Here is a 27673-nt window from a genome sequence, read left to right on the forward strand (position 1 = left end):
CCGCAGGCTGCCGTCTGCGCCTGCGCGCGCCACAGACCTCGTCGTCAGAGAGGCCCGGATGGAGGACGCTGAGACGCGCCGTTGCCATAGCAGCCGGGTCCCGGCTGCGTAGGTAGCAGGTGCCGGGGTCTCCCTCGCCTCCTGGTCAGAGCTGAGAGAGAGGAGGAGAGGAGAGCACCCCGGGCCATCTCTGTGACCTCAGCCGCTGCACCTCGCAGGCAGGAGAGGCTGTAAGGGACCGAGGGAAGGACGGTGCGGACTTGTTTATGGGGGAGCGAGTGAACCGGGGGAGCTGCCGGGACGGGTGGGAAGAAAGGGGGCGGGAGACCAGGGGGCAGAGCCCTCCCGTGGGCTCCGCATCCTCCCGAGTCCCGCGTCCGCCGAGCCTGGCAACGCCTGGCTGTTGGCGGGTCTGTCATTGTTGCGTAGCCTTTCCCTCCCCACGGCTCCTCCCTGGGACGGAAAACTCACTCCCGGACATCAGCTCCTTCAGGAAGAGGCCAGGCCGTCGCTGAGTCCCCGGTACCTGGGATACAACGAAAACGATCCCCTGGTGTTTGTTAACTGTTATGTATCGTCATGCTTGGCGTGACAGATTATAAGTTTTTTTTTCTTTATTTTTTATTGTTGACACTATTTACAGATGTCCCTGTTCATCCCCCCTTTCTTCCCTCCACTCAAACCCCGACCCCCTCCCTGTGGCCACCATCCCCGTTGCCTGCGCCCATGGGTTAAGCTCGTATGTTCTGTGTTAATCGCTTCACCTTCTTCAGTCCTGGGAACCGCCTCCGCAGGAGGCAGCAGGAAGAAGGGGCCAGTGGTCTCGGGATGTGACCACGGGGTCGACATTGCTTAAGTTCTTATTTTATGTTAAAAGGCGTTCTCTTTGACATTCTTTCCATGTTCTTAGAATTTAAACACCCTTGTGTTTAAAAGGAGACGAGATAAGAGTGGAGTCTATGACTTAGAATGATGAAACTGTATTTGTAAGTTGTGAATCCTGAAAGTTATCAACACTGTGTTTACCCCTGGACTCAGGCTCAACACTAAAAAGATGGGCAGTCACTTCCCTCTGGGAGTTAGCAGACACCAGGGAGAAGGAATTAATTCCTCTCTCTTACTACAGTTCCTGTTAAGAAGGTAGTTCTCGTCCAAGCCAGTTACATGGATTTCTAAGGAGGACAAACATGGAAATTTAAATGTGTGAAACTTACAGGGAATGTGTTGGGCGATTCCGTGGGTGTGAGGAGTATTTTTGTTGGAGCATGCTGGCTGTGTATCATATGGCCAGTACCCTGGGAATGAAGATTAAAGGGACTGAAGGGGATTGAATATCCGGTGACGCACTTGAGAGAGACTCAGGGGGCTAGGTAACAAGAGTGTATGATTCATGTTCTTTGTTTACTTGGGAACGAGCCATGAATTTTTTAAAGTTATAGGGAAAGAATGGCACTTTTGATTCGATGCAACCCATCAGTTACTTCTCAGAGTCACTTCAACTGTGGCTTTTTAAAGTATGGTATATTAGTATGACGTAATAACACCTAATATGTTTAATTTGTCATCAGTTTATTTTTATTTATTATTTTTATGCTATGGTTTGGCTTTAAATTTGAGTTTTCACATGGGTGAGATTCTTTGTAAGTAATAAAGCATATTAATGAAAGTCTTTAGACAACCATTTATTTACAAGTTCCACTCTGTTTATTATAAAGTTAAGGGAAAGCATGGGAGAGTTCCATACAAATCTTATTCTAAAAATCAGTTATGTAACTTAAACATCTTAACATAGTACATTTCAAGATCCCTGCTCTGAAAAGAGGGCTGATGGTCCTAAGGCATTTGTGACTGTGAAAAATGGAACTATGTATGTGTTTTGAATCACAATGCGTTTCAGTTTATTCTGCATGACTCATGGCAACCTTATTTCACTTGCTAGGTAAGTACGCATAACAGTTGATGTGACTTAGTCTGCCTTGCAGGTAGGCAGTGCTGAGTAAACTCACTCTGCAATACTGACTTGGTTTCTCTAGGTCACCTCAAAGTATTATTGCTCTCAACCTCTGACTTACAAATTATTACAGCTTAACTCTGAGTCCTTTAAGAACGTCCATTTTGTAATCTTAGTTTAAAAGAAATAAATATCTAGAAGTAATTATAGTCCAACTAATACATTAGAAATAGTTATAATTATCCAGTTGAATAATTGACATTTCAGTTACCCAAGACTAACTTTGTCTTGAGAAGGAAAGGAAACCAATATGAAGAACTAGACAAAGAAAGATGACATTTAAATGAGACAGACTCCACAGTGTTTTTAAATCTTGAACTTAGTTATTTAGATACCAAGTATTTATTTTATTTTTTATAGTATATATATATATATATATATATATATATATATATACATACTTACATTCAGTATTATTTTGTGTTAGTTTCAGATGTGCAGCATACTGGTTAGACAACCATATACTTTACACAGTGCCCCCTCTGATATTTGCAGTACCCAACTTGCACCACACATAGTCATTACTATATTATTGACTACTTTTCCTATGCTGTGCTTTACATCCCCATGACTAATTTGTAACTACTATTCTGCACTTCTTCTTTTTCCATGACAGTTTCCCTCTTTTATATTCTGTTTTGCTCAATCCCTCTCCCCTCTCCCCTCTCTCTGCCTCCCATCTCCCCCCTGCCACTGATAGCTGGCGTCCTGCTATCAGTGGTCTGTCTCTGTTTCGATTGTTAGATACCCTTTATCGTGGTGCTATGCATTTGCTTTTAAAATTCTCTTGCTTTTCAGGAGTTGGCAGTTATTTGTTCATTTGCATCTTATAGAAAAGGTTAAAAGCAACCTTAAGAGTCATCTAGCTCAACTTTTCTAAAGCTTCGATCTCCTGGAAAACATTCATGCTCGAGTCATCTTCTAGGCATCTCACCTCACTTCAGGACAAGCTTTGAAATGGAACGTCTCTCTTCCACGTACCTAAGTCTGCCCCACATTTCCAGCCCTCGTACTAATTGTTCTACTCGACGGGATACAAGTCCACTCCCCTTCACATGGCAGCCTTTTCAGTAGGGCTTAACAGGTGCACCCAGGGCCTGCGCTTCCTTAGCCTGTCATTCAAGCGCTCCCCAGAGTCTGCTGCTAAGACACTTTACCTCACAACCTACCTTCTTCCCTTCTCCTCTCTTTGATCCCCTCTCCTGGCCTGCTAGCCCCATGAATGAGTCCCAGCTTGTCTTCTGTTCTTTAAATGGCAGTAGCACAGGAATCAGTACAGGGATTTCTGTGTTGTTTCTCACCCACAGTCTCAACCTTGGAGCTCTTTTACGTTTTGGGTATCTCCATTTTTAAACTCATTTTGAACCCAGTGTTCACCAGGCGTATTGCAGTGTTTTTCACGTGTAGTGCTGAAAAGCCCTGCCACATGTCTGGTGCAGCCAGTGGAAAGATGGCCCCCACACGCTTCCACTATCATTTGTCGGTGAACAGGGGAAGGTAAACAACTTAAATTTCACTTTAGTAAAATTGGTACCAGGACAAGGTGGTCTCTTCAAATGTTTGGGGAGAACAAAGTGAAGCTAATGGCTAAAGCAAAGTTCCAATTTGGTAATTTATATATTCAGCCACAATAGCTCTCATGTTACATCTTTACCAATGTGCTGAGGTCTCTCGCATTCTTGACATCCATTCATTCTACTTCCAAAATGGGTTTTAGGCAACTTATTCTTGGTGGAGGGGCCAGAGAAGCAGGTATGGGAACAGGCTCCCAGGTGCTTGGAGCCTTAACATAAGATTTCTACAGTTTTTTTTGAAACTGGGTCTAATATTCTGCATACATTTAGAGAGCATGGCTCTTTTGTTTAAGTCAATAGTGGGAAGTGTGTAGATTATCGCTATATAGTTCTACCTTTGGCTATTTTGTGACAATTAAATCTACATAAATAATTTTCCCTCAACCCTTCTCTTTGTGAAAGATTATATAACATCAAACTGACCCATATTCCTTCCAGATCTTTCTTTAGTGCATGTTTATGTTCAGTTCCAGGCTTGTCCATGTGTGTTTGTTCTTTCTCGTGCTGTTCTGTTTGCGTGGAATAACTGATGGACTCTCAGACTCAGTAATCAAACCCTGCTCAGCTTTCCATGGTATTTGCAATTTAGACTGAGTTAATTGCTTCTTTTATCCCTTCCACAGTCCTTCATATACACGTTTATTATATTTATTTACATTTTTATTTTTCCCTACATTTTTAATTTGTGTTTTGTTTATATTTGCCTTCTGTACCAGACTGAGTAGGCCAGAGGTCTTGTATAATCTTTATAGGAATACTAGAGGCCCAGTGCACAAAATTCGTGCACAGGTAGGGTCCCTAGCGGCTGCCAGCCAGCTGCTGGCCAGGGCCTTCCTTTGTTCCACACTGCCCCCTGGTGGTCAGCACACATCATAGCGAGTGATTGAACTCCCGGGGTCCTGGTCAAACTCCCGAGGGGACACTTTGCATATATATATATATAGATAGATTATAGGTGTGTGCAAAATTGTGCATATATGTGGTATGCTCGCACACATATACAGACACATAGGTAGAGATTTACATGCTGCTTTTGTTTGAAAAGTTGTGCACAAAAAATTAACATGGCTATGCACCGACCTCAATTTGAAGATAACTTTAGCTTAGCTCTTTTAAAAATGAATTTCATTTCACAAACATTTATTAACTTTCATCTGACATCTCCATTTATTGTCACTGTCTTCTAGTATTAGGCATCAGAGTTTGTTTTTTTAACAAAAAGAAATGTTTTATTTAGAGTAGACAACAGCCTGACTTCTGTGGAAACCAGCATTTACCATAAATGAGAATTAGTTATTACTTAGTTAAAAAGCTCTCAGGTCACAAATTATAGTTACGCCTATCAGTGACTAGATCCTTCTTTAAGAAGGTGGGGAAACTGAGGGTGGGGATTGATGTACTTGTGTTCATTTGAACATAAGAAAATGCAGATGAGTGAGGCTAAGAAGCTGAGTCATGTGCTGTGAGCGCTCTGACGCCCAGGCGTTTTAATGCTCTCCGGGGAATGTGGAACATCCCTCTCTGAGCGCCGATAGCCTTCTGATCTGCCTCTTACTCTCCTTGCAAATTCCGGTTTCAGGAATTGGGGGGAAGTGGTTAGGAGTAGTACGCTTGGAAAATGTCTGGCCATTGTAAGTCTACAGGCACATGCTTACTCTGAGCACCCCATGTTTTGTGCGTCTGTGTTAATGAGCTTATCTTCAATATTGGTCTTTAGACTCACATACACCTGAAGTGCACATAGCATAGACCTTATCTCTTTTCGTCTCACAGCATTATTCCCTAACACACAGAAAATGGATGAAAATAAAGATACTGATTCCAAAGAAACTGGAGAATATGAAGATGACTTTGAAAAGGACCTGGAGTGGTTAATTGATGAAAAAGAACAAAGTGATGTCAACATAATAGAGGTATAAATAAATTGCCAACAGCAACAGTGTTTTGTAATTCTTGAAGAGTTTCATATTATCTCATCTAAACCTCACAAAACTTCTTTAATGTACATAGAACAAATGTCATCATCCCATCTTATAGATGAGAAAATTGAGGCACGGAGAGTTTAAATGTTGTATCTTAAGGCACGGGTAATTAGTGAGAGAACAGGGATTAAGTTAGCACTTAATAAAGCTAAAATTATAATTCTAAAATTGTAATTTATATAATATAAATAATATAATTAATTGCATGAAAAGCAAAAAAATGAGTACAATTCATTTCTAGTTTATATAAACGGGTAAAATGGAGGTTTAATGTGAGTGACAAATAAAGCAAATCCTCAAAAAACATAGTCTTTTGGCTAATATTTGAAATTTTAAGAGTAAATAAGCTCTGAGCAACAAAGAAAAGACAAGTGAATGAGTTCTTCAGGGAATTAAAAAAAATATAGAGGGTCTATTACTTTTTCTCTCTAGAAAATCTAGAGGTAAAAATTGATCTGGGATTTGGGTTCTGCAGAAAATGGCAATAATAATCTCAAGGGATTCTAAGAACCTCAAAATAATTAGGACTTGATCAATGACAGTAACTTTTAATGGTCTTGAGGAGAAAGATACTTTTTTTTTGAAGAATACAAATATTATTTAAAAAAACATTAAAAAATATACTTCTGAAAATCTAAAGGGAGGAAAATTTTATAGAGGGTGGAATATTAAAATAATATTTATAGTTATCTTTTCATGCATTGGCATAAAATACTTTAAATATCAGTATAGCACTCAATACCATCAAATACAGATTTAGAGTTAAAATTTCCTGGCTGGTGTTGTCCATGCATTTCCCCTGGGGTGCTCACAAATGTGAGTGAGAGTATTATGAGCAAAGAGCGAGCAGGAAGCACATGTATTTTTCCATTTCTGAAACAAATTACATGAATCTGAAAATCTGTTTCTGTTTTTTTTTACATATAAATAGACAAAGTGTCTCCATTTTTGCTGAAAAGAGAACCTCATATATATATATATATTTTTTAGATGGCTTGTGGGAATGAAGAGAGCATTAGCAAAGAGTTAAGAGAGAATGAAACAGAAGCCGAACACCCGGGACAGCTTCCTGATCCTGACACATCCTGGAGGGACGAGGCTTCACCAAGAAAAAATGACTTCATTTCCGTACCGAGCAGTCAGTCTCTGGAACCCATGTCAGATTCAGACAGTGAAAACTCCCTCCAGGAATCCAGACTGGAAAGCCAGAAAGATGTGGAGGAGGACGAGGATGAGGAAGTGAGGAGGTACATTATGGAGAAAATTATACAAGCCAACAAGATTCTACAGAATCAAGAACCAGTGAATGACAAGAGGGAGCGGAAACTGAAGTTCAAGGACAAATTAGTGGATCTCGAAGTTCCTCCGCTGGAAGACACTGACGACTACAAACGTTTTGAAAATGAGAGTAATGTGTCTGGGAAGCTGTCGCAGTTACATATTTCCAATGAACTTGGACAGGACGGTGTGCTCCTGTCGCTCCCTGGCGGGAGCTGTGAGGAGAACAAGGACAGGAAGGTACTGGTCGAGAGAGATGGGAAGTTTGAACTTATGAATCTGCAAGACATTGAGAGTCAGGGGTTCTTGCCCCCCATTAGCAATGTCAATAGTTCAGAAAATGACGCTCAGCAGTCATCAGCCAGGTCCTCCAGCTCAGCTGTCAGTGGTGTCAAGAAGGAAGAGCCTGCAGCAAAGATCCAGGGCTCATCCACAGAGGAGCCTGCGGCTTTCCCCCCTCAGCCGCCGCCCAACCCCAAGGCGCGGCCCAGCTCCGCTGCCAACTCAGAGCCCAGTAAGGGGAACGGGAAGTCTAATCACAGGATACAGTCTGCCAATGTATGTCCAGTGACCTCCACGTATTGTCTTTCTCCGCGACAGAAGGAACTGCAGAAGCGGCTGGAACAAAGGAGAGAGAAGCTGAAGAGGGAGGTGAGAGCGCATGGGCACCGGGTGGAGAGGAGAGTCTGTTTTCATATTTCACAGGTGCAGCAGCAATGGAAACGGTCCTTCACCAAAGTATTTCTTCCAAGTGTTGGGCGTATTTGCCTGGTTGCTTTGTCTTTCTGTCGGAAGATGAAGGGTTGAATGTTCAGGATGTGTATGGATGGGATGAACACCATGACTACCTTGGTCTTTGGTGTAAGAACACCTGGGTTGGAGCGGGGGTTGAGCTCAGTGGGGACTTCATCAAATCCTGTCATTGTAAAGGTGAGGCTCAGAGAAGTCAGGTGACTGCTGAAAGGAACCTGGATGTGAGACAGGTGAGAATCAAATGTCAGGTGGGAATGTGCAGGCAAGCTGTGCTGGGGTTTAGGAGGCAACAGGTAGAATTGGATTATAATTCTGTGGCGTGTGTGTGTTTCATGTATCGTGTATGCCTATAATCTCTTGAGTTCAGGGATTTTAGTTTCAAATTAAGAATAGAACTAATAACCTTAGTGAAATATCTCCAGAACTCCTTTATGGAATCCAAAATTATTATTTTGGGGTATTTTTTTTGCTCCTAAAATAAAAGTATTTTATAATTGAACACTCCAGGTGCCAAAACTGGTACATTTTCTTGAAATGACTTGAATGCCCCAAATTCTCTGTTTTACTGGATAACTAATGGTATTAAGCTGAACCACACAAAATGTCTAACTGTAAATACCAAACCTCAGCAGAATCATGGGCTAATAGGATGTTACAGTTAGAGGAAAGCTTAAAGATCATGTTGCAGATCAGAAAACTATAGTGTAGAAAGTTTAAGTTACTTTACCAAAGTCATTCAACTTATTTGTAGCAAAGTTGGAGTAAAAAAATCCCAGCTTTCTTGGCATTCATTGAGAAATAGTATATTTTCCATTTAGGCAGGAAACTACCAGGGGAATCTCTGCATTTACCAGGAACTCACATTCTCAGAAAAAGTGAAAAACAAAGTTAGCAAGAACATGGAGCCCATAGCCCACTCAGGCGGAGTCTGAAAGGCTGCAGACTCAGTGTTTTCTGGCTCGGCCACTGGTATCTAAACGCTAACAGCCAGGCTCTGCTTACCTGGATCAGATACATAACAATACTTAAAGCAGTGGTTCTCAACCTGTGGGTCACGACCCTTTGGCGGTCGAACGACCCTTTCACAGGGCTCGCCTAAGACCATCCTGCATATCAGATATTTACATTACGATTCATAACAGTAGCAACATGACAGTTATGAAGTAGCAACGAAAATAATTTTATAATTGGGTCACAACATAAGGAACTGTATTTAAAGGGCCAGAAGGTTGAGAACCACTGACTTAAAGACTCTGTTAACTTTATGACAATTAAAAAAATGTATCTGTTGAGAGTAACTGGACGCACACATCCATGCATATGTGTGGGCGTATTTCTGTAAAAGTCATGGAGGAGGTTTTACACCATTTCAGTATCTCTCACCAGTGAACTAAAGGTAACTGTGACAGGTGTGGCTGGTAGATTGTTCTGTTTGCATTTGACCCTCTTCTCTGGGTGTCACACACACTGTTGTTTCCTCGTGTCAAAGATCCACATAGCTGTTTCCCTTCCCTCGTACTTGCTGAAGGTATGGGCTTTACGTTCTAAGGCTTTAAAAATATTACTTAGCTTCTTTCACAGGCTTTATTTTTTATGCCCAACAAAATATTGCTGGGCTGTATTCTGGCTCTCTGCTAAGGGAGCCATTTCCCCGTTCTCCCTGGCAGCTCTGTTAGCTGGGCTCTGGCTGATGTTGTCTGTGTAAGTGTCTAAAGGTTCCTTCTGGAGAGAGAAACCAAGATGGCAGCATAGGTAAACACCGGAGTTTGCTGCCTCGAACAACCACTTCAAAAATACAACTAAAAGACGGAACGGACATCATCCAGAACCACAGGAAGGCTGGCTGAGTAGAAGTTCTACAACTAGGAGGAAAGAGAAAAACATACTGAGACTCAGAGGAGGCACAGTTCAGAAGTAAATACTAAGGTGTGGAGTGCGTGTGGAGTGCATGTGGAGCGGGCTGGCGGCTGAGGGCACAGTTGTCGTTTTCAATCGGGAGGGAGTCTCAGGCTCTGAGCTCCAGTTCCAGGCGAGTCTCTAGGGACCCAGACTCAAACGGGAGAAGCGGGACTGTCTGGCATCGCTCAGAACCTTAGGGCAGCTTTCTCTCTGAGGGGCTTGCAGCGATTACTGGGACACTGAGAAGCAGAGCCTCTGAGGGCAAGAGGGCAAGACTGAGAGCAGCCATAATTGCTAACCCCGCTGTGTTGATCCTGTGGGACCCGCCCCGCCCAAGCCCTGCAGGGAGACTTTTGCTGGATAGCCTCAGGCAAAGACTAGATTAGCACCTCCCTAGAGATCCAGGAGCCAGGAAGCCCAGAGGTCAGAGTGGGACCATCCAGTTTGCAGCTCCGTGGAACCATAGAAGACACACTCAGGGGGCAGACTCAGTGAGCACCAAAGCCCCATCGAAGCAAGTCTAGCCCCAGAGGGGTGTCTCCAGCACAGAAGTTCTCCCACTGCAGACACAGCTGATTCTCACAGCCAATTGGCCTGGAGGTCAATCCCTCCCAGTGATAACTACAACAATCAAGGCTTAACTACAACAAGACTGTTCACAAAGCCCACAAAGGGGTGCACCGAGAGTGTCTACCTCAGGTAATTGGGACACTTAGCACAGAAAGGCACTCTATCGACACAGCGAAGCATAAAAAATGCCGAGACAAAGAAACAGGACACAAACAACAGAATTGGAGGAAAGCAAACTGTTGGATATAGAGTTCAAAACCACACTTTTAAGGTCTTTAAAGAACTGTCTAGAAGCCGCCGATAAATTTAATAAGGCCCTCGAAAAGACTGGTGAGACCGCCGATAAATGTAGTGAGATCCTCAAGAAATCTAATGAGACCCTCGATGTTGTGATAAAGAACCAACTAGAAATTAAGCATACACTGACTGAAATAAAGAATATTATACAGACTCCCAACAGCAGACCAGAGGGTCACAAGAATCAAGTCAAAGATTTGAAATACGAAGAAGCAAAAAACACCCAACCAGAAAAGCAAAATGAAAAAAGAATCTGAAAATACGAAAATAGTGTAAGGAGCCTCTGGGACAGCTTCAAGCATACCAACATCAGAATTATAGGGGTGCCAGAAGATGAGAGAGAGCAAGATATTGAAAACCTATTTGAAGAAATAATGACAGAAAACTTCCCCTACCTGGTCAAAGAAATAGATTTCCAAGTCCAGGAAGCGCAGAGAACCCCAAACAAAAGGAATCCAAAGAGGACCACACCAAGACACATCATAATTAAAATGCCAAGAGCAAAAGACAAAGAGAGAATCCTAAAAGCAGCAAGAGAAAGAAAATCAGTTACCTACAAGGGAGTACCCATATGACTGTTGGCTGATTTCTCAACAGAAACTATGCAGGCCAGAAGGGAGTGGCAAGAAATATTCAAAGTGATGAATACCAAGAACCTACAACCGAGACTACTTTATCCAGCAAAGCTATCATTCAGAAGTGAACGCCAGATAAAGAGCTTCACAGATAAGAAAAAGCTAAAGGAGTTCATCACCACCAAACCAGTATTATATGAAATGCTGAAAGGTATCCTTTAAGAAGAAGAAGAAGGGAGTCGGAAAATGGCGGAGGTATAAGCGGACGTGTCCTGTGCCTTGTCCTGGAGCAGATAAGGGTGAGCAGCTGAAACGGGTAACATTCAGCCCGAATAGGTAGAGGATTTTCAGCTGAGAGATTGTCTGCAGCTAGGAAAGACTGAGAACCCCCCAGGGAAAAAAAAAGGACGGTTGGAGACTGCGGCTGAAGCCTCTCCTGGTGCGCCAGCTAAGCAGTGGAGACTGCGCCATCTTGGGTGGTTGTTGCCGGCATCCAGAGACCAGCTACTAACCTGGAAACAAGGGATCTCAAGCAGCGTGACTGCGTGAACTCAGACGAGCACTGCTTCTTCTCACGGAAAGGTTGGACATCCCCTAAAGGTGCGGTTTGCAGTTCGGGTTGGAGGGAGGACCGAGCTCGCGCGCGCGGGGCGGAATCTGCGCCCCACAGAGTCCGCAGCCGTTGGGACCAGCGTGACCGGCGAGTGGGGAAGGGGCCCCACAGGGCTGCTGGCAGAAGGGAACGCGAAAAATGAGCCCATAGCTGGACTGGATGTAAAGGAGCAGCCTTGGACTTTGCCAATCTGCTGGCTGCTTGGTGCCAGGGGCGAGTAGCGCGGAAACTGTGCGCAGACCTGGAAGGTGGAGGCTTGCGAATTCGCACAACTATCAGGCTCTTGTTACAGTTCCCCTTAGATCCGTGCATTTGATTATTAAACCCAGCGCATGGGATTCCCCAGTTGGGGTCATTCGCAGAGCCTGTAGGGGAAAGTTCTTTTTGGGGAGCCTGGGAAACAGCGGACAGTGGCAAGGAACCAGCTCTGGGCAGTGGTCTTTCCCGAATCAGTTCCAAATACCATAGAGGACAAAACCCTACTGATAGAGAGGACTTAGAGCCTCGGAGGTAAATCCAGACACACTGCCACCCAGAGGCAGAGCCACGAACTGTCTCTTTTGCGATCACAAATAAAGGCAGTCTGGTAAAAAAATACAACCTGCCTTAAAATCAGGTCTGTGGTTTACTGCACGGAGGGACAGTGTATCGCAGGGAAGTTCAACACTCCCCTGATTGCCTGGCAGGACTGAGGCGTGCCAAAAAGAAGAGTGGAAGATCTGAAGCACCTTCACTTCCGAATATTTATATATATATATATTTTTAATTCTTTTTTCACCATTTCATTAAGAACCTATTTTATTTATTTTTTATTTTTTTCATCACCTGATTTTACCTTTTTAATTACTACATTTTTTAACCAGTATTATTGCTATCCTTTTACCATTTTTTCAAGGGTCATTTTATTTTTTATTATTTTTTTTTTTATTTTTCTTTATTTTATTTTGGGATTAGTGTTCTACACTCTATTTTCATCGTTCCTTTAGCATCATTTCTCTCTATCTCACATTTACCCTTAAGCCAAAACTCTCTTCCTCACTTTTCCCCTTTTGTTGTCCTGTTTCTCTTACCCTATTCCTGCTTTGGATTTTACCTATTCCTTCTTTCTACCCACTGTCTAAATTTCACCCTACTTATATATCTAATTTCCAATCCCTCGCTCTCCCCATACAAATAGCCTCTTCCCCACCTCTATTTCATTCTCTTAATTTTTTTTTGTTTTTGTTGTTGTTGTTTTTTTTGTTGTTGTTTTTTTTTTGGTCTTTTTGTGTGTTTTTTTTTTCTCTCCCTTTTCCCAATCTCATTTCGGCACTCCTTTTTGTTTTTTATTTTTCTCTCTAATATTTTTCTCTTTTTTCTTCTTTATCCCCTAATTCTCTTCGCTCGGGGGGGTCACCTTTATTTGGAGTTATTAATATCATGAATGCATTTAGTTCGGTGCCTTGTACGTTGTGCCTTGTTGTGTTGTATTTTGTGCCTTTGAATCAGCGCAACAGAGAGAGATCTACATAACCAAACACCTTGAGAAGAGAAATCATGGTGAAACAAAGAACCAACCCAAATATGAAAGAAAAACAGGCATCATCAGAAAAGGAAGTAAATGAAATAGAGGCAATGGAGGCAAGCAACCTGTCAGAGAAAGAATTCAGAGTAATGGTCATAAGGTGGATGAAAAGAATGGAAGACCAATTCAACAATATGTGTAGGAACCAAGAGGAAATGAAGAAGAACCAAGAGGAAATGAAGAGAAACCAAGAAGAAATGAAAAACGACATCACTGCCATAAAGAACTCAATAGAAAGCATCAACAGTAGACTAGAAGAAGCAGAGGACCGTATCAGCGAGCTAGAAGACAAGGTAGAAAAAAATACCCAAACAGAACAGCTTCTAGAAAAAAAAATTAAAAAGCAGGAAGAGAGCCTAAGAGAACTCTGGGACAATGCTAAACGAAACAACATCCGAATAATAGGGGTGCCAGAAGGAGAGGAAACTGAGCAAGGAATAGAAAACCTGTTTGAAAAAATAGTAACAGAAAATTTCCCTGATATAGGGAGGAAAAAACCCACACAAATCCAAGAAGCTCACAGAGTCCCAAACAAAATGAACCCGAAAAGACCGACACCAAGGCACATAATAATTAAATTGGCAAACACCAACGACAAAGCAAGAATCTTAAAAGCAGCCAGAGAGAGACAGAAAGTTACCTACAAAGGATCCCCCATCAGACTAGCGACCGATTTCTCAACAGAAACACATCAGGCAAGAAGGGAATGGAATGAAATATACAAAGTCATGCAAAGGAAGGGTCTGAATCCAAGAATACTATACCCAGCGAGGCTATCAATCAAAATTGAGGGTCAAATCAGAAGCTTCACAGACAAAAATGGTCTACGGGAGTTTATTACAACCAAACCAGCAATGCAAGAAATGCTAAAGGGTCTGCTGTAAATAGAAAAAACAGGAAACAAAGAAGGAACGCAGCGGTAAAGAACAAAAATGGCGACTAACAAGTTTCTATCAATAATAACTTTAAATGTGAATGGATTAAATTCCCCAGTCAAAAGGCATAGGGTAAATGAATGGATAAGAAAACATGACCCATATATCTGCTGTCTACAGGAAACCCACCTCAGAAAAAAAGACGCACACAGACTGATGGTGAAGGGATGGAAAAAGGTTTTTTCAGGCCAATGGAAGTGAAAAAAAAGCTGGGGTAGCAATACTTATATCTGACAAATTAGATCTCAAAGTGAAGGACATAAAAAGAGATCAAGAAGGCCACTTCATAATACTAAAGGGAGCAGTCCAACAAGAAGAAATAACTCTGGTAAATATATATGCACCCAATATAGGAGCACCCAAATACGTAAGAAATCTTCTGGAGAAGATCAAGGGAGAGATTGACAGCAATACAATCATAGTAGGGGACCTTAACACCCCATTATCGCCACTGGACAAATCCTCTAAACAGAAACTCAGCAAAGAAACATCAATCCTAAATGACTCACTAGATCAGATGGAATTAATTGACATCTTCAGAACATTTCACCCCAAAGCCACAGAATATACATTCTCCTCAGGTGCACATTTGTCATCTTCAAAGATAGACCATATATTGGGTCACAGACAAAGTCTCTTCAAATTCAAGAAAATTGAAATCATATCAAGTATCTTCTCAGACCACAAAGGCATAAAACTGGAAATCAACTACAACAAAAACAATCCAAAAAAATCAAACACATGGAGACTAAATAGCATGCTATTAAACAACGACTGGGTCACCAGTGAGATCAAAGAAGAAATAAAAAACATCATGGCAACGAATGACAATGAAAACACAACAATCCAAAACCTATGGGACACAGCAAAAGCAGTCTTGAGAGGGAAGTTCATAGCTCTACAAGCCTACTGCAAGAAACAAGAAACAATGAGAATAAATGACCTAACTCTACAACTCGAAGAATTAGAAAGAGAGCAACAAAAAAAGCCCACTGTAAGCAGAAGGAAGGAAATAACAAAGATCAGAGCGGAGATAAACGACATAGAGACCAAAAAAACAATACAAAAGATCAACAAAACCAAGAGCTGGTTCTTTGAAAGGATAAACAAGATTGATACACCTCTAGCCAGGCTCACCAAGAAACAGAGAGGACCCAAATAAACAAAATCAGAAATGAAAGAGGAGAAATAACAACAGACCCCATAGAAATACAAAGGATTGTTAGAAAATACTATGAACAACTCTACTCCAACACACTAGACAACCTGGAGGAAATGGACATATTCCTAGATAAATACAACCTTCCAAAACTTAACCAGGAAGAATCTAAAAATCTCAATAGGCCAATAACTATGGAGGAAATCGAAGCAGTAATCAAAAAACTTCCAGCAAACAAAAGCCCGGGGCCAGATGGCTTCACAGGGGAGTTTTACCAAACATTCAAGGAAGACCTAAAACCTATCCTCCTCAGACTATGTCGAAAGATCCAAGAGGAAGGAACACTTCCCAGCTCATTCTATGAAGCCAACATCACCCTAATCCCAAAACCAGATAAAGACAATACAATGAAAGAGAATTATAGGCCAATATCCCTCATGAACATAGATGCTAAAATCCTCAACAAAATCCTAGTAAATCAGATCCAGCAGTACATCAAAAAGATCATACACCATAACCAAGTAGGATTTATCCCAGGGATGCAAGGATGGTACAATATCCGCAAATCAATAAACGTGATACATCACATAAACAAATTGAGAGAAAAAAACCACATAGTCATATCAACTGATGCGGAAAAAGCATTTGACAAAATCCAAAAACCCTTTCTTGATAAAAACTCTCAGCAAGATAGGAATTGAGGGATCATACCTCAACATAATAAAAGCCATATATGACAAACCCACAGCCAACATCATAATCAATGGGCAAAAACTAAAACCATTCCCCCTAAAAACAGGAACAAGACAGGGATGCCCCCTCTCACCACTCCTGTTCAACATAGTACTGGAAGTACTAGCCATTGCGATCAGACACGAAGAAGAAATAAAAGGCATCCAGATTGGAAAAGAAGAAGTAAAACTGTCCTTATTTGCAGATGACATGATACTGTACATACAGAACCCTAAAGACTCCATCAAAAAATTATTAGACTTAATAAATGAATTCGGCAATGTAGCAGGATACAAAATTAATGCTAAGAAATCCATGGCATTTCTTTACACCAATAGTGAACTTACAGAAAGTGAAACTACAGAAGCAATCCCATTTACCATTGCACCAAAAAAATTAAAATACCTAGGAATAAACTTAACTAAGGAGGTAAAAGACTTATATGCTGAAAACTACAGGACACTGAAAAAAGAGATAGAGGAAGACATAAACAGATGGAAGAATATACCGTGTTCATGGATTGGTAGAATCAACATCATCAAAATGTCCATACTACCCAAAGCAATTTATAGATTCAATGCAATCCCCATTAAATTACCAACGGCATATTTCACAAATCTAGAACGAACGTTCCAAAAATTCATCTGGAATAAAAAAAGACCCCGAATAGCTGCAGCAATCCTGAGAAAACACAAAGTAGGTGGGATCTCAATACCAGATATAAAACTTTATTACAAAGCCACTGTTCTTAAAACAGCTTGGTACTGGCACAAGAACAGACATATAGATCAATGGAATAGAATAGAGACCCCAGAAATCGACCCAAACCACTATGCCCAATTAATATTCGACAAAGGAGGCAAGAGCATACAATGGAGTCAAGACAGTCTTTTCAATAAATGGTGTTGGGAAAATTGGACAGATACATGCAAAAGGATGAAACTAGATCACCAACTCACACCATATACAAAAATAAACTCAAAATGGATAAAAGACTTAAACGTAAGACGGGAAACCATAAAAATACTAGAGGAATCCACAGGCAGCGAAATCGCAAACATATGCCGAAGAAATTTCTTCTCTGATAATGCTCCTAGGGCAATGGAAACTAAAGAGAAAATAAACAAATGGGACTACATCAAAATAAAAAGCTTTTGCACAGCAAAGGAAACCATCAAAAAAACAACAAGAAGACCCACTACATGGGAGAACATATTTACCAATGATACCACCGATAAGGGTTTAATTTCCAACATATACAGGGATCTCATGAAACTTAACAAAAGGAAGATAAACAATCCAATAAAAAAATGGGCAACGGACCTAGATAGACACTTTTTGAAAGAGGACATACAGAAGGCAGAAAGACATATGAAAACCTGCTCAAAGTCACTAATTATACGAGAGATGCAAATCAAAACGACAATGCGTTATCATCTCACACCTGTCAGAATGGCCATCATCAACAAATCAACAAACAACAACATAGACTGATGAAAAAGGACAGACCCAAAGACTGAGAAACAGCGATCAGGCTATCAATCCCCAGAAGGAAAGTAGGGGAGGGCGGGGGTAAGGGGAAGAGATCAACGGAAGGACTTGTATACATGTACATAAGCCAAACCAATGGACATGGACAACGGGGGGATGGGAGCATGAGTTTGTGTGTGTGGGGGGAGGTTGGGGGTTAAAGGGGGAGATGAGGACACATTTGTAATACCTTAACTAATAAAAAGAAGAAGAAGAAGAAGAAGAAGAAGAAGAAGAAGAAGAAGAAGAAGAAGAAGAAGAAGAAGAAGAAGAAGAAGAAGAAGAAGAAGAAGTAAAGATACTAATTATGAACAACAAATACACATCTATCAACAAGTGAATCTAAAAATCAAGTGAATAAATAATCTGATGAACAGTATGAACTGGTGATTGTAATAGAATCAGGGACATAGAAAGGGAATGGACTGACTATTCTTGGGGGGGAAAGGGGTGTGCGGGTGAGGGAAGAGATTGGACAATAATCGTGCACCTATGGATGGCAGTGGGTGGGGAGTGAGGGCGGAGGGTGGTGTGGGAACTGGGTGGAGGGGAGTTATGGTGGGAAAAAAGAGTAACTAATGTAATAATCTGAACAATAAAGATTTAATTGAAAAAAATAAAAAATAAAGGTTCCTTCTGGAGTGATAATTGTCCTACCATACTGTCCGTGTCCATGCAAGGCATCCAACGTCTTTTTTTTTTTTTTGTAAAAAAGAACTATATATAATGTAAGCTCCATTAGGGTTTAGAAAATAGTAGACAAGCATGTTAAAAGGTATTTTATGCTGTTAAGGGGGTAGAATTTTGCCTTTCCTTCCTGTATTGTGTTCCATCCAAAGGAATTAGAAGGACTTTCTCTGTTGTCAAAGCGTAAGGAAAGGATTCTGAATTCCGTTCTTTGAGAAAATGTAAGCAGGGATTGTGTCGCTCAGTTCCTTTCAGTGAGGACTTCAGTGCGGGGAGCGACTGGAGAGCCCTGAAGGCGGCTCAGGTTAGAGGCGAGAACAGTGCGCACGCGGCAGGGTGAGTGCCTCAGTCGAGCGCGCTGCTGTTCCCACCACCGCGAGGCGCGGCCCCACGCGCTGCTTCATCGCTGTCTGTGACTGGGTCCATGAAGTACCTCCCTTCAGGTCTAAGTCACTCCCTTTTAGAAGATTAGCTGGATAATTCAGGTTTAAAAATTCATTTTGTTCTTGCATTTAACTAATTATCTAAACATTTTTCCTGATAGCAAAGTGTTAATTTATGAATGTATGCTAGCTGAAAATATGTTTAAACATACTAATAAAAATTCCAAACATGTCTAAAGGTGCAACTAACACTCTGTTCTCATCCGGATTCAGAAATCGCTGAGATTTTGGCGTATTTGCTTCATCTCCTTCGTGGGCTAAGGACTTTTCAGAGCAGGTCCTAGACAGCACGTGGTGGCTCACTTACACCCTTCAAAGGACATCTCTAAGTGCCTGCCGCCTTTCCTTTGCAACCACAATGCCATTTACTACAAGGAACAAATGTAACAATAGTAGAAAAGCATTTAGGACATCTTTCTGCTTTTACGGACCTCATGCAGTGCTTCTGTGGCTTAGCTGCATTTAAGACCAAAATTAAAGTAGGAAGTGGAGGAGAGATTCAAGGAATTCCTGGACAGTATGTATTATACACCCATATAATTGTAGCCTGTCTCTACCGTTTGATTTATCTTAAAAAATCTTTATTCTCTTCCTAAGCAAATTAGAGGCATTATTATTATTATTATTATTATTATTATTATTATTTTATTTTTATTTTTTAAAGAACACCTAGCTTTTCGATGGAAAGTTTTAGAGGCAGGGAATTCTAACTTCAGATCTCAAAATCTCTCTCTCTACTCTAAGGACTCACCTACGATTTTTAAATCTTTTATTAATGCCTTTTGATGTTCTTTCCACCAGGAAGAACTACGGAAAATAGAAGAAGAGAAAGAAAAGAAAAAGGAGAATGACATAGTATTTAAAGCGTGGTTGCAAAAGAAAAGAGAGCAGGTTGTAGAAATGAGGAGAATTCAGCGAGCAAAGGAAATTGAAGACATGAGCAGCAGAGTAAGTAAAACTTCTATGAAATTAACTTCATACCGAGATGGAGGCGGGGTTTGTTTACGGAAGGGCATCGGAAGGTCAGACTAAGAACGTCTTCGAGAAGTAGAGAGACTGGTCCAGGAACCACCCTCGCAAAAGATGCATCAGGCGCATCCTAAGAAGCCTTGCAAAAATCCAGTGACTCCTATTTCGTTTAAACTGTCATAGCACCAAATAGGGAAAGCTACCAATTTTTTTAGACAGTGTAACTTTTATATTCAAATAGGGCAAAGATGGGGTGCACACACAAATACCCCTGCACCTGCATTAAGAAGTGTGCTTTCAAGGGTTTTTATTTTTACCAACATGATAGGTAGGAAATGTTGTTTCATTGCAGTGTTGTTTTCAGCAAGACTGATCACCTCTGAGCTGTTTGAATATTCTTTTCATAGAAAAATTCTTTGTCAACTTTTCTGTTAGGAAACCTTCTTTGAGAAATCTGCATTACTTTTTTCCTTTGGTTTTTCATTTTTTGTTTTGTTTTGTAATGCAGAAATGTTTGGTTTTATATGGTTGTATTTATAAAAATATAAAAACAAATCCTGGAAATATTAAAACATAATCTAGTAAAGCACAATATAAAACCCTACATTCAGTCTAGGAGAAAATTTTGTCTGTTCTATCTTCAACTTACCTCCCGAGTCCCACCATCTTCATCTAAACCACCACTGCATGTTGCCTGACCCGCTGCAAAAACCTGATAACTGCTCCTCCTTCTTCCACCTTGCCCCCAACTCCATTCCGTCTCTAGCACAGCAGCCAGGGTGAGCCTCTGAAATGCGGAGTAGATTGCATCACGTACGCTCAGAAACCTCCAATGGCTCCTCATCTCCAAATAAAGTCCCAAGTGCCTACCACCGCCTACAAGGTTGTACACTGTCGGATCCCTGTTATTCTGACTTCGTCTCCTTCCACTTGCCAGCCCCTTTGCGACAGCTTCATTTTGACTTTGCTTTTTATTGAACGTGCAAAACACAGCCCCTCGTCAGATCCTTTGCTGTGCTACCAGTGCTTGGAAGACTCTGTCCAGATGTCTCCAAACTCGCTCCCTCACTTTCTCTCTAAATACCTTCCTTTCTCCTCACCTTCCCATTATTAGTTTCTCTCCTTACCACACGTTTCTTTGCATCTGACATACCAGTCAGTCGATCAGTCATCTATTCTTACCCGCTCGTCTAGAGCAACACTTGCCAGTGTGGCTTTCTGAGCTGATGGAAACGCCCTGTACCTGTGCTGGCGATCAAGCCACAGTGTGGCTGTGAAGCCCTGGAAATGGAGCTAATGTGACCAAGGTGCTGAGTGTGTAATTTTCTCTGTCAGTAGCCACATGCCACTAGAACAGAGGTGGGCAAACTTTTTGACTCGAGGGCCACAATGGGTTCTTAAACTGGACCAGAGGGCCGGAACAAAAGCATGGATGGAGTGTTTGTGTGAACTAATATAAATTCAAAGTAAACATCATTACATAAAAGGGTACGGTCTTTTTTTTTTTTAGTTTTATTCATTTCAAACGAGCCGGATCCGGCCCGCGGGCCGTAGTTTGCCCACGGCTGCACTAGAAGCTACTGCATTGTACAGTATCGGCCTAGGACGTATGGGAGAGCTGACCTGGTTTTTTCATTGATGTGACCGAGTACTCATGTGCCTGTAGATAGTCTATATAATAGATACTCTGTAAATATCCATTGAATGAATAAATGGACAGAGATATCCATCAATCCTGTTGGTTCCTGAATTCCTGACTCTTCTGGTCTATAATTCCAGATGAACACTTTCTGTCATCTGCAGCCACTCTACGATTTCTAGGTGTTCAGCGATATCCTTTAGGTCCATGAGTCCTCTTCACCAGGTTCAGCGTCGTACACAAAAGACCCTAGGTCACATGCATTTCATAACTGAGACCAGCATGCTTTGCCATGTGTATCGCAGGTAAAGGAAAATGCAAGGTGTAGGAGAAGGTCTTCTCCATCACGGGCTCATATTTGGGGGAAGTATTAAATGAGTGTTCTAGCCAGGCATCCATCCCAAGGCCCCAGATCTATCCCTTTGCTCTCTTTATTCTCCCAAATAAGCTCTTTCAACACAATGGGCTACTCCCACTAGCTGCTGTTTATGACAAAGCTTCATGGCTGTTACCCTTATGAGACATTGTACAGCTGCAAATGCTAAAGCCACTTTCCATAAGAGTAGTTACAGCTTTGGAGGTGGGCTGGGCAGCTAGATGCTCTCAAAGCTAAAAATCAAAGCTGGGATCTCATGAAGTTCCATGGTGGTGGCAGATGAAGTGGAAGCTACACTGATACTCTCCCAGGACCAAACTGGAATTACAACTAAAATATAGAAAAACCATCCCGAATAATCAAATGAAGACCAGCTGCAGAGAGCCCTGATAACCAAGGATGTAAAGTGGAGACCACATACAGACTGGTAGGAAGTTAGAATCGCCTGGAGGCTGCCTGGGCAGCAGCTGAAGTTCTGGAGGGATAGCTCAGCTATGGCGGGTTCCCACTGACAACTCTGGGGTCTGAACCTCAAAGTTAGCATCTAAAGAAAGGCTGAATAACGTAAGTGTTGGATCTTTGGTTTTCAGACTGTATTCCATGGACATTCTTCAGATTGCTACAAAGACCTCAACTCTACTCACACTGCCTTTTTCCAACTGTTTTATTTGTTTGTGCAAAATTATTTTTTCTTGTCAAAGAGCTCAACTTTGCAAAGTTTGCAAGTCGCTATGTTTAGACCTTCATTTACTGATGACAGTCGTCCCCCAGTACCTGTGTGGGATTGATCCCTGTGTCCCTTTGCGATACCAAAATCCCTGGATGCTCAAGGCCCTTATATAAAGGGTGTAGTATTCGCATATAACCTACATAATCCTCTCGTACACTTTATTTTTTTATTTTTATTTTTTTAAAAATATATTTTATTGATTTTTTACAGAGAGGAAGGGAGAGGGACAGAGTTAGAAACATTGATGAGAGAGAAACATCGATCAGCTGCCTCCTGCACACTCCCTACTGGGTATGTGCCCACAACCAAGGTACATGCCCTTGACTGGAATCCAACCTAGGACCCTTGAGTCCGCAGGCCGATGCTCTATCCACTGAGCCAAACCGGCCAGGGCCTCTCGTACACTTTAAATCATCTCTAGGTTACTTATAATACCTAATAGAATGTAAATGATATGCAAATAGCTGTTATACTGTATTGTTTTCTCTTTTCTTCTATGTATGCATGTATTTTTTATTGAGAGAATATTGGTTAATAACATTAGTGTGCTCAGCAGTTATCACCACACAATTGATCCCTTCACCCATTTTGCTCTCTTCCCACTGCCTTCCCCTCTATTACCATCTATATATTTTCTGTACCTAACATTGTTGTTTTGTTTCGTTTGTTCATTTGTTTCTTTTTTGTTTTATATTCCCCATAAAAATGAGTGAAATCATGGTTTTTTGTCCCTTTCCATCTGACTCATTGCACTTAGCATAGTACATTTGAGATCCATCCATGTTGTCATAAATGGCAATATGTCATCTTTTTTTATGACTGAGTAGTACACCATTGTACATAAATGTCACATCTTTTTTAACCCTTCACCTATCACAGCTTAGGTTGTTTCCAGGTGGCTGTTGTAAATGATGCTGCAATAAACATGGGAGGGCCATGCTCACTAAGACTTTTGAAAGAAGCCACATGGCAGTGAATTCAGTGCGGAATTTTCTGACGGGGGGGGGGGGGGGGGGTGTGCGGGGGGGTGTGCGGGGGAGGGGAGGGAGTCATTGTTGCTGATTCAAATGTGATATGTTTGATTTGGATCTGAGGAGTGCAGGTCATGGGTTGGCATTACTGTGAAAAATTTGAGTGGGACCTATTCTTGTAGGGTCCTGTAGGCAGGGTCTCAGAGTGTGGTTGTGGTTTATTCAAATTAAGCAAAGCTTGTTTTCGTAACTAGCAGGAAAACAGAGACCCACAACAAGCTTTTCGATTATGGCTTAAAAAGAAGCACGAAGAGCAGCTGAAAGAAAAAAAGACAGAAGAACTACGAAAGCAGGAGGAATGCTTGTTTTTTCTCCAGGGGACAGAAGGCCGTGAACGGGCCTTTAAACAGTAAGTCACAGGCAGAGCGCACCCCTCCCTCACGGTCGTTTTAGAAAGTTATGTATGGATAAAGCTTGGGGAAAAAGAAATAAGCCAAATATTGGATCTTTGACATTGCATCCTATTCACTTTTAAATCCACTTTAATAAATGTGTGAGATTCTTTAATTCCACACTGGCACAATATTGATACCATTCTTTTAAGATAGTTTTCAACACTGAAGTTGTTTCTTATGGCACCAGTGTGATAGCCTTTGAGAGCCCACCATTCATTCATATATCCATCCGTTTGTTCATTTCTTAGAGGAATGGGCCAAAGATTGATTACAGCTTTTCCTCCATAGTCCCCAGAAAAACTGAATTGTTACATTTACCTAGAACTATTTTTATGTAAAGAAAGGCAGTCAGACTGAGGACATCAAATGAGAGGAGATTTGGGTACATATTTTGGTGGCTCAGGGCAATCCTGATCTCTCTTCGGTATCTGGGAAAGACCCTGCATTCCCTGGCTGGTTCTGAGGAAACACACCTGGCTTGTAATTTTGCCAGCAAGCCTGTGGGAGGCCTGTTGTTTGAAGTTACTTTCATTTCTGTTTTTGTTTGTTTTTTTATATATTTCTCTTTTTTTCTTTGTCTCTCTCTCTTCCTTTTAAAAAAATATAACCCTTTATAATAGAAGCAGTAAATATTCATTGTGGAAATGTGTTGTAATGTACCCCGCGAATCACAGAAGGACGCCTCAAGAAGTCGAATTAAAGAGTCACATTTATTGCAATCCAGGACTATGAGGGGTCATTCCCAAATCTCATAGTAACCATTTAGTCACAGTTCCAGGATTATATAGGCAAAAAATCACACAGGTATTGATTACATCTCAGGGTTTGGAATGAGGCACCTGGCTCGCAAAAAAAGCAGGTTACAGAAGCAGAATTAAGCATATTAATTACAGTTTTGGTTCTTGGGGTCACTGAATTGACAGAAATACATTATCTAGAGCCCTTGGGTAACATGGGTTAAACTTAGGCATGTTATCTAAATTACAGTTTTGGGTCTCCGGATCACTGAGTTGATAGAAACACGTTATCTAGAGCCCTCGGGTCTCCCGACCACTGAGTTGTCAGGACAATTTAGAGTAATTGTCCTGTCCTGGTCTCGGGACCACTGGGGCAGCTGGAGCGCACCACCTGTGGCCACTAAAACAATTTAGGGTAATTGTGCTGTCCTGTTTCCCAGGTACAGAGGAATGTGCTTCGATAACCAGTAAGATCACAATTAATGGGATAGTCATTCAATCGATAAGGCATTCAATCGAATGGGATGACTTATACAACTTAGAAAATCAAAGTAACCTGTCCATTGTTAAATAAAGCAAATAGGTACCATACTTCAAATGGAGGGGTAAAACATTGCATTCTTATCACTCAGAAGTCACTATTGTTAGGACCTTAGTGCATATATTCTAGATATTTCTCTGTATTTATAATTTAAAAATAGAAATTGAGATCATACTTACAAACTGTTCTCAATTGGCTTATTTTCATTAATGATTTCATCTACCTCCAGCCCGTAGCCATTTTTTCCCAGTTGGCCCTCCAAATGGCTACAGTTTAATTTGCTCAAACTAGTATCCAATTCAGGACCACACTGCATTGGGTTATGATGTTTCTTTCTTTTTTTTTTTTTAAGTGTCTTTTTCTAATACAATTTTAAAGTTTAGATTTATTTCTTTAAAATATCACACACACACACACACACACACCACATACATACTTATATACTAGATATGTGTGTACACAATTATTTTTTATGTTATTTTACCTAAGCAAGATTTATAGACTTAAATTTGTTAGAATGTGGACTCTCCATTTTTTGATGTTTTTTATGCTTAGGCTTATTTTTCTGCTTTAAGGAAAAACTAGTTTATGCAATGAAAATCAAGAGCTCTGTAATTTTCTACCAAGAAAAGCAATGCAACATTGATGCATGCTGGGATTCTCAGCCTGGTTAAGTAAGGTTTTAGCATGCAACTAGTTATAAAAAATTAGTTATTTGGAATCTATCACATACTTATTTATGTATAAAGCCGTATTTTTTTAAAAAGGATAGGACCCATATCATCTATAAAACTGTTTATTACTAAAAAATGTTATGTTTGCAATTTCATTGTAAGACAAACTTAATTCAAACATTCAATACCAGATATAACTATGTTTTCTTGTGTGGGCCTAGGGCAGGGGTGGGCAAACTTTTTGACTCGAGGGCCACAATGGGTTCTTAAACTGGACCGGAGGGCCGGAACAAAAGCATGGATGGAGTGTTTGTGTGAACTAATATAAATTCAAAGTAAACATCTACACTAATAAAAGAGAAAAATGGTAATTGGCGTACGGCGATACCGTTTTCATTGGCTAATCTGGGCTATATGCAAATTAACTGCCAACTAAGATTGGCAGTTAACTGCCAACAAGATGGCGGCTAATTTGCATATGTAGGCACAATGCAGGGAGGCGAAAGGGAAAGCAGGAAGAACCCCCCTGCCACTGACAGTGATCTGAAACCCAGGGAGGAGCTAAGAGCTGGGGGGCAGGGCAAAGGCGGCCCTGGGGCCGCCTTTGCCCTGCCCCCCAGCCATGATCGGAGAATCAGGCGCCTTTGCCGCCCTGGCCAGTGATAGCAGGAAGTAGGGGTGGAGCCAGCGATGGGAGCTGGGCACGGTCGAAGCTGGCAGTCCCAGGAGCTAGGGGTCCCTTGCCTGGGCCCAAAGCGAAGCCCACGATCGCGGCGCCCCCCGCTGCCACTGCAGGTACCCGCTGCCTGGGCCGGACGCCTATGCCAGAGGCGTTAGGCCTGGGCAGGGGCAGAGCCTGCAACCACGGGGAGCTGGGGGTCCCCTGCCCAGGCCTGACACCTCTGCCGGAGGCCTCAGGCCTGGTCAAGGGGCCGATCCGGTGATTGGTGATTGGAGGGTGATGAGGGTCAACTCCTCTGGCTGAGTCATCAGGCCTGGGTGGGGGGCGGAGCCAGGGATAGGGGGGATATAATGGTCCCCTTGCCCAGGCCTGAAGCCTGGGTCAGAGGCGTCAGGCTCGGGCGGGGGGTGGAGCAAGCGATCAGAGGTAGATGGGGGTTCCCCTGCCCAGGCATGATTCCTGGGCCAGAGGCCTCAGGCCTGGGCGGGGGCCAGAGCCAGTGATCGGGGGGAGATGGGGGTCCCCTGTCCAAGCCTGACACCTCTGGCGGAAGCGTCAGGCCTGGGCAAGGGCCCATCAGGCGATCGGAGGGTGATGGGGGTCAACGCCTGAGGGCTCACAGTATGTGAGAGGGGGCAGGCTGGGCTGAGGGACACTCTCCCCCCCCCCCCCAGTGCACGAATTTTGTGCACCGGGCCCCTAGTCATTACATAAAAGGGTACGGTCTTTTTTTTTTTTTTAGTTTTATTCATTTCAAACGGGCCGGATCCAGCCTGCGGGCCGTAGTTTGCCCACGGCTGGCCTAGGGCATAAGCCTGAAATTTTTCAGTTAATACTTTTGTGTTGTGACTACAGCGTTTCAGTGTAAAGACATTCAGTTTCTTTTAATTGGCTATAGCAGTAACCTTATAGCATGAAGCATACATGCTGGTTACACCAGACCCGATCATGTCTGTCCCTGCAGGTGGCTACGAAGGAAGCGGGTGGAAAAACTAGTGGAGCAACAAGCTGTCAAGGAAAGGACTAGACAGTTGCGACTGGAAGCAAAGCGTTCCAAACAGTTTCAGCCATATATGTCCGAAGCCAAATCCTTCCGTTTTACTGACCATTACAACTGAAGGTATCTATTAAATACTTCATTTTGAAGCCACAATCCTCAGAATTTTGGATATTATTTTTGTATGGCCCTGTGCTTTGGTTATACTCTGAATTACGGAAATGGTACATCTTTTTGGTGATGTTGACAGTGATTGATCCTTTCTTTTTTACACTAGAACAAAATAAATTTCTTCTCTTG

The 27673-nt window shown here is 41.9% G+C and overlaps 1 protein-coding gene across 2 annotated transcripts; it reads left to right on the forward strand.

The window, feature by feature from the left end:
- The first annotated feature begins 46 nt into the window (after positions 1-46).
- Positions 47-27673, forward strand: CCDC181 (coiled-coil domain containing 181). 2 transcript variants are annotated; one of them, XM_081112561.1, is made up of 6 exons: positions 47-252; positions 5359-5498; positions 6558-7496; positions 19404-19550; positions 23542-23696; positions 27341-27673. In XM_081112561.1, exons 2-6 carry the CDS (start codon positions 5382-5384, stop codon positions 27492-27494), a joined length of 1512 nt encoding a protein of 503 aa, XP_080968687.1. In that variant the 5' UTR covers positions 47-252; positions 5359-5381; the 3' UTR covers positions 27495-27673. The 2 variants fall into 2 exon arrangements, with proteins under 2 accessions (XP_080968687.1, XP_080968688.1); XM_081112562.1 differs by having other exon boundaries at positions 148-522.

Source organism: Myotis nattereri (assembly GCF_964212035.1).
Source record: "Myotis nattereri genome assembly, chromosome: 18".
Classification (NCBI taxonomy): Eukaryota; Metazoa; Chordata; class Mammalia; order Chiroptera; family Vespertilionidae; genus Myotis; species Myotis nattereri.

Bases quoted from the DNA above. Each gene is read 5' to 3' on its own strand.
- CCDC181 (XM_081112561.1), top strand. From the start codon at position 5,382: ATGGATGAAAATAAAGATACTGATTCCAAAGAAACTGGAGAATATGAA. The intron at 5,499-6,557 runs GTATAAATAAAT...TATATTTTTTAG, and splicing joins GTGATGTCAACATAATAGAG to ATGGCTTGTGGGAATGAAGA. The intron at 19,551-23,541 runs GTAAGTAAAACT...TTTCGTAACTAG, and splicing joins TTGAAGACATGAGCAGCAGA to CAGGAAAACAGAGACCCACA.